Source organism: Morus notabilis, unplaced genomic scaffold (genome assembly GCF_000414095.1).
Source record: "Morus notabilis unplaced genomic scaffold, ASM41409v2 Scaffold802, whole genome shotgun sequence".
NCBI classification, from domain to species: domain Eukaryota; kingdom Viridiplantae; phylum Streptophyta; class Magnoliopsida; order Rosales; family Moraceae; genus Morus; species Morus notabilis.
The window spans coordinates 110,085-117,605 of NW_010358472.1; the positions used below are offsets into that span (position 1 = coordinate 110,085).

The 7,521-nt window shown below is 36.1% G+C and overlaps 2 protein-coding genes across 2 annotated transcripts in view; one reads left to right on the forward strand and one right to left on the reverse strand.

The window, feature by feature from the left end:
- The first annotated feature begins 9 nt into the window (after positions 1 to 9).
- On the forward strand, positions 10 to 1,953 carry LOC21396795 (umecyanin). The gene is made up of 2 exons (XM_010092664.2): positions 10 to 351; positions 1,312 to 1,953. Exons 1-2 carry the CDS (start codon positions 174 to 176, stop codon positions 1,695 to 1,697), a joined length of 564 nt encoding a protein of 187 aa, XP_010090966.1. The 5' UTR covers positions 10 to 173; the 3' UTR covers positions 1,698 to 1,953.
- Positions 1,954 to 4,588: 2,635 nt separating this feature from the next.
- Positions 4,589 to 7,521, reverse strand: part of LOC21396796 (transcription initiation factor IIF subunit alpha) — a 4,630-nt gene continuing 1,697 nt past the window's right edge. Inside the window, exons 5-10 of the mRNA XM_024162068.1 lie at positions 6,989 to 7,404; positions 6,396 to 6,511; positions 5,905 to 6,039; positions 5,462 to 5,680; positions 5,116 to 5,319; positions 4,589 to 4,958 (exon numbers count right to left, since the gene is read on the reverse strand). Coding sequence (XP_024017836.1) covers positions 4,869 to 4,958; positions 5,116 to 5,319; positions 5,462 to 5,680; positions 5,905 to 6,039; positions 6,396 to 6,511; positions 6,989 to 7,404 — 1,180 coding nt within the window. The 3' untranslated portion in view covers positions 4,589 to 4,868. The remainder of the gene's footprint in view (positions 4,959 to 5,115; positions 5,320 to 5,461; positions 5,681 to 5,904; positions 6,040 to 6,395; positions 6,512 to 6,988; positions 7,405 to 7,521) is intronic.

The window sequence follows — 7,521 nt, forward strand, 5'->3', positions numbered from 1 at the left end:
GGTCGAAGGCAACGAAATTGCGTGGAAACTAATCTACTACTCAGCCAAACAAATTACTTAAGGAAGCCCCCTTTTGCCTTTGCCATACACTCCCAAGTCCCACCCTTTCTCTCTCATTTCATTTATTTTTGTTTGGCAAAAATATAAAGCTTTTGTAGTGAGAAGCAACATATATGGCTGGAGTGAAGGTGGTGGGTTGGGCCGCGGTGGTTCTGGTGGTGGTGGCACTGACGATGGGCCTTTCAGGAGCCCAAGTTCACCACGTGGTTGGTGGAGACCCTGGCTGGGACTCTTCTTCCGACGTCCCGTCTTGGTCCTCCGGCAAAACCTTTAGGGTCGGAGATAAGATCTGTGAGTCTCTCTCTCTCATCTTTCTCACTCCTCAATATACCTTTTTATAAAAACTACAGCACTTATATTCTTTTCTTGCCCCTTTCCATTTGTTCACGTGCATATATCATATTCGATGTCCTCACTCCTTTATTTGCTTCTTTTTTCTTTGTATATATATATATATATATATATATTTTCCAACTTTGCTTCTAGAAATTGTAGTATAGACTGTAGAGTGTAGATCCATACATACATATATATATATACGCACTCACATACATATAACAGGGGGGGAAATCTTATGACTTTTGGTTGGCAGAAAGAAACAGGAAAAAAAAAATCAAAGGGATAAAATTAAGATTAATGTCCTGTTTGGCCGGAGAATTTATTTTCTAATTCGAATCATAGTTCCGTTATAATATTTTTTCTCATAAAATACACATAAATAAAAAATAATTATAATATTATGGTTCTAATTCATGAACCAGCTCTAAGATATGGGCAAGCCGATAGTTACATTTTTGCAGTTTCTTTGGACCATTAGCAACGAATTCACAGGGGAAAAAAAAATCCTTTGAACTTGTTAGGAGGATTAGGAATTTCAGTGTATTGGTCCTATTGGCTGTTCTATTGACTAAGAAAATGTAGCCTTTATTCGTAAAGCTAAAGCCTCATTCTTGAGCTGGTTTTCAGAAATTTCTAATTTTAGTACAAAAAGAACTGGACCACAGGGAAAAAAAAAATAAAAAGAAAAAGAAAAATAAAATAAATACTGGAAGAGGAATAAATTAAGTGAGAATTACCGACACGAGTGCTCGGAGAAGCCACCAGTCAACGAGCATCTTATCAGAATTAATTAATAAATGAATAAGGAATGAAAAAGAAAGAAAAGAAAGAAAAAAAACGAGGTGGTTGGATATTTACAGTTTTGAGGGGGAAAAAATGCACGAGGTGGCTGTGACGTTGTGGTTGGTGCAGGGTTTACCTACTCCGCGGCGCAGGGTAGTTTAGCTGAGCTGGGAAGCAGGGAGGAATATGAGGCGTGCGATTTGAGCAATCCCATCAGGTTGTTCACGGACGGCCTAGATGTCATCTCCCTGGAGGCGGAAGAAGTCCGCTACTTCGCGAGCAGCAGCACTGAGCATTGCAAGAACGGCCTCAAGTTACACGTGGACGTGCAGCCTCAGCAGAACTATTCTGGAATTGGAATTCTTCAAGAAACTTCATCAGAAGAACATGAACCCTTGGCCCAAAAAGCTACCCTCGCTGCTGGGCCCACATCTCCATCTGGATCGGCCCAGTTAAGCCCAAGCCCTGTTCTGTTTGTGTTTGGATTACTGGGCATCCTCATGATCCGTTTTTAAGATGTAGTACCCCATAGTTTGCTTTCCCTTGTGCTTTCTTAGGGACAGGATTAAGTACTTTTTTGTTATTGTTTTTTTTGTTTTGTTTTTTAAGATGTTTTTTTTTTGGTGTGTTATCCTTGTTTTGGTGTTGCTTTTAGAGCCCTTCATGGATGGCCTATTATGAATTTATGTAATGGGATTTTGCTCGATTTCCATGCAAAAATCCTACCAAGTTAAGGCACTACTACTTGTGAGGGGAATTAAAAATTAAAAATTAAAAATACTTGAGCTCGAAGTAAGGATGAAAATCTTCATTTGATATATCAACATTGGTGAATGGTGATCATAACTCTAATTTTCAACCGATTATAAATTCAAATATCAACTCTGAGATTACGAACACATGTGCCGCACAATCTTATATGTCAATCTATATAATTGGTTATAAAACATATCACTATCAGTGATATCCAACACTTTTTTTCCCTGTTCATTTATTTGTTTGTTTTTTTCTTTTTTTCTTTGGTTTTTCTAATGGAAAGAAGGGAGAGGCATTGAAATGAATGCTACAATATCTTCTGACCATCCCTTCGTAAGAGTGAACAATAGTGGGTCCAATCCAATCACTTTATCCCTCAACACAACAATAACTAGATCCATTCATCTTTTGAAGTTTTGAAATTCACCTCATGATTTCTGCAAAAGCTTTCTTATCCTGCAAAATAAACAGGAAGAAGAGAATGTTACTTATATTGCACGTATATATTGTATGGTAGGCCAGCCTAAACGGGCATGGTCACTGGTAAATACGTACATCTATTACTGCACAGCATTTCCGCCAGTACCACAAAAGTCATGTTGTAGTATTGAACAATAAAACCTACATTTACAATCTCGACCAAAAAAAATAAAATCTAGATTTAAAATGTTTGGGAAATGAGTTCAAGAGCAATTGTAAAGCATGAAAGATGATACCTCCATCAACAAGATCATGGTTGTGTTTGGAGTTGTTTTTATTTTTGTTTTTCACGTTTTTTGAGAAAAAAAATGAAAATGAGAGAGAAACGGCATTTAGCACAATTGAAGACAAAAAACAGAAATGAAAACGATTTTTTGGTTTAGTGTAAAATGGGAGAAAAATAAAAAAAGACTTTTAGTTGTCTTTTATTTTTTGTTTCCGTTTTTTTCTCTCTTGAGTAGAGAGAGAGACATTAATAGATTTTTTTATACTGAAAATAATCTCTTGATAAAACTACCAAACATATTTTTAAAAATAATTTCTATTTGAGATTGAAAACGTTTTCATTTCTATTTTCATACAAAAAATAAAATCATTTTAGAACGAGTTTTAAACGCATCTCATATGTCGTCACTGATATCCTTTGCATTAAAAATGCCCTAATTTCTATGTCCCCACAGTTTTAGAGGACGATGTTGATGTACCTGATGTTTCTTTTGAAGGCAAGTTACTCTTAGAAGCATATGCAAGTTCTCATAAATTTTCTGCTCCTGATCAAATTACAAAATAAATAAATTACTCCTTGTGAGGTTCAAAACGCCAGAATAGTTTATAATTTGGTAATTTAACAAAAATTTTAAGTTGATATAGATCACAACGAAAATCTCACAAAAGAAATGGCATACATTTTCCATCTTCACCGTCTTTGGAAGTGCAACGTTAGCGGCTTGGAAACTGGATAGATTACTTACTCAAGAATTATACTCAAGTTAAACTCTAAAAGAATAAGCCCTTAGTTAACTCTCATTGATACAGAGATAGTTTCTGTGAGATTATAATGATCTTTTGAGACGGAGAGGCCTAGAAGAAAGATTGTTCTCACATATATATATACAATGGCGGAGCCACTTGAAAATGAGCGGGAGCAACCGCCCCCACTGAAATAATATATGCCTCTACTAAAATAAATATATTTTCTTATATGCCCCTATTAAGATAATTTGTTAAAAAAATTTAATGTACGTCCTTACTGAAGTGAAAGACCAGCTCCGTCACTGTATATATACACACATATATATATATATATATATAGGGACAATTGTGAGAACAATGAGAGCTTAGTTATTACCATTATATGATTCTTTTTGTTGTGTACAATATCATTGTACCAGAACAAGCCAATTTGCTATTTTTAATCATTTATTGTCATGCTCACGAGATAAGTAATGTATTAGTATTACATCTTTTGCATGAAACAGTACTTCGTCGCTCATCTCCCCCATCTTACGATAGCCCAGACATGTTGCCCAATTAGAAGTCGAATCCGAGGTACTCTCTTATCTTCTGACAAATTAAATGGGTGATAAAATCTATGGTAGTCTGGTAATTAGAGCAAACATACCACTGGTGAATAAGCTAGTTGAGTAATCAAGAGATTGAAGGTAAACTTTGCTCTTTATTAATACAAAGATCCAGCATTCTAAGAATCTCCCACCATTCTTTGCAAGTAAATGTCATGTCTGATACTGCCATGGTTTATACATTTTCTATGTACATGAAAGGTACCAAGTTATCCGATCACAACCATTCATCTCGTGAACATTGGATCATTGGATCATGGTTCATTAATGATAATATACCAATTCATACACCAACTCAGATTTCAACTCTTATATATCAATTGACGAGACATGAATTATCACTTTTTTATTGATAAATACAATCTCTTTCATTAATTGACATGACAATATTTTAAACACCCTAAAAAAAAAAAAATAACAACTCTTGGTTCATAAAAATTGAGATTTGAATTGATTTTCCTAGCATAATTCATAATAATAATAATAATAATACAAATGGAGCTCAAATTGGAGAGGAAAAATCTTGATTTGATAAATTTAAAATTAAAAAAAAAAACTGTTTCTTTTTATTTTTTGCTAATCTAAAGGGAGAGATCAAATGAATACTACAATATATTTTGTTTATTACTTGCATAGGATGTAACACCCTGGCACTACATAAGGCTCTATGAGGTTACAACTTATATAGCCCGTAACCTTATACATTCTGTGCTGTACTTGTACAGGAAAGGATAAAGCCAAAAAAAAAAAAAGAAAAAAGAAAAAGAAAAGAGGCCAATATCCTCGCATTAAAATGATGTTATATTTCGATTCCTCAAGACTGTCATGGCTGATACCCCTATAAGAGAATGAGCTGTAATGAGGATATAATCACTTCTCCCTCAACACAACGTAGTTAGACCCATTCGTCTTTTGAATCTTTGAAATTCTCCTCAGAATTTCTGCAAAAGCGTTCTTATCCTGCAGAATAAGCAGAAACAAGAGATGATTACCATTTTTTGATGAGACTGCTAGACATATTACTAGTGCAAATCATCTCCGCCAGTACCACAAAGCCTATAGATTGTACAATCAATTCTAAAACTCTACATAACTTGTAAAGCATGAAAGATCATACCGCGGGGGTTCGGAGTCTCGCCCTGAATTTAGCAACAAGATCCTGAGTGGTCACTGGTGTCTTTTGAATTAGAACAGCCCTAATTTCTTCTTCAGTGACAGGTCCAGCAGACGATGTCACTGCAGCTTTAGTGGATGATGATGGTGTACCTTTCGAAGGTACATTATTCTTAGAAGGAGGCGCAGGTTCGGACGGTTTTTGCTCCTGATCAAATTACAACATAAGTAAAATAAAGAAAATAAATTACTGATAGTGAGCTTTAAAGACACCAGTAGAGTTTCAATAATTTAATTAAAACATGAAGGTGATACATAGAAAGAAATCTTATATTGAAGAAATGGCATACGTTTTCGGTCTTCACCTTCTTTGAAGGTGCAACATTAGCTGGCTTGACATCATCGCCATTTAGCTTCCTCTTTCCTTTTGCTGACTTGGAGGTCGTCGGGGTTCCCTTGGCAGATGCAGATGGCGTTGGTTTTGCAGGACTGTTCTCAGCAGGTTCCTCTTTAACTGCATCCTTCTGCTTTGGAGCTACCGTAGGTGAGACACCGATATCTTCATCCATCTAGAAAAGAACAGAAAGAAAAAAACCCGTTAATAAAGAAGAAATATGCACCTTATTATTTCACAGAACTCCAAGTTAAAGTCAACGGAGGTGCCAATTGGGTCTCATTAGAGTTCGATATGATAATATACAATATCAAGTTATCAACATGGATGCCCTTGAGCTTACTGCTTAGCAAATTACTATGACCAGGCATAAAAACATACAGAAATAAAATAACTCACTTCTTCGCTGTCATCGTCATCTTCCGCATCCGAATCATTAAGCCCACCAGCGCGCCCTAGCAGCTTCTTCAACTCTTTTCCTGATTTGCTTAGCCCCCCCTCTTCTTCGTTATCCTCATCCTCATCATCTTCATCCTGCCCAAAAAAAAAAGTTCAGATACAGTGACGTCTAAAGTTCATAATCATACCAATAAATACAACCAAGAGAGATCATTCCAAATCCTGTAACTCTCTTGCAATACTATTACGAAACTATTGGAAACAAAGACAAATATAACCAAGCTGAGAAATACTGGGAATGCTTGCTGTTATCTAACATAAGCTCAATGCTCAGATTTAAAATGTTAATAGTCAATTAGGTATTATATTGATAAAAAATGGTTTACTGGTGATGTTAAGACTTGAAATGTTTACAAGCAATGTAAAAGTGGAAGTAGAAGCATGCCATGAAAGCCCCCAACTTGCAAATGCAGAACTTGCACATCACAAACCTGTTTAATTTCTGGAGGAGCTGGTACTTCTGGTGCTAAATCTTCCCTTTCTTCTGGATCATTACCAACGGCTTCATCATCATCTGTGAAAATTTCTTCATGCTCCCAATCATCACCTACAAGAAATCAAAGGCATATGAAACAGGAAATAGCAAATTTTTTACCTACCCTGATGCAACTAATAAGCAACATCGGGAATCTCACATGCTTACAAAAAGGAAGGAGACATCTTGGCTTAAGGATGAGACACTGTATGAAGTTGGAATAGAAACAGGAATTAGGTATTCCACCTGTACATGTTCCTAACGTTTAAAAAGGCCAACCAAACACTAGAACGAGCTCCTTTTAGGAATTAAGGATTCCATTTCAAAGCTCATTCCAATTAACTAAACACCACCCAAGTTCCATGACCATCCATGGGATAAATCATCTTTGGAATCAATTTTGAATTTCCTAACCCATATTCACCTCATCCTAATACTCCTACCTTTTAAAGGCATGTAAAAAACTTAGCATGGAAGCGCTAGTAAGAAGATATAGTTGCGTGGATTAGAGAAGCAACTAAGTATTAAGTAATGATAAGAAACCCTTACCCTTCTCAATATCATCATCATCCAAATCAAGATCATCTCCCCTCGGACCTTCTTCATCATCATCATCACCACCTCTTTTGTTCAGGCCAAGTCTATTCTTCCTTGCTACCTCATCTTCTTCATCCTCATCCCCTTTATCCGAGACATTACCTTCACCTTCATCAGCTGACGCTTTCCTTCTTCCCCTCCCACCAGCTGCACCACTATCCTTGTCATCAAAATTATCCTTTTCACCAAATGCAGCAGGTCCATTATTCGCTGCTTTCATCATCCATCTTTGATAGCCATCAGCAGTCTTTTTTCTGTTTTTCATTTTTTCTTCTGCTTCCTCCAAAGTAAGTTGCTTATATTGTGCAACCTTGTTGAAATTATACCTAAACATCACATGGATCAAATGACCATTACAACCACAACTAAATTAAGGCCAACACTAAATGCTATCTAGATAAAAGAAAAAAGGGGAAGGAAATCAGTGTTTCAAATATCCACTGTAGCAACATTTGCAACAACGAAAGGACCAAATATTCCCTACA

Excerpts from the sequence above, each read along its gene's own strand:
- LOC21396795 (XM_010092664.2), top strand. The coding sequence starts at position 174 with ATGGCTGGAGTGAAGGTGGTGGGTTGGGCCGCGGTGGTTCTGGTGGTG. Across the intron at positions 352-1,311 it reads TAGGGTCGGAGATAAGATCT|GGTTTACCTACTCCGCGGCG; the intron begins GTGAGTCTCTCT and ends TGGTTGGTGCAG.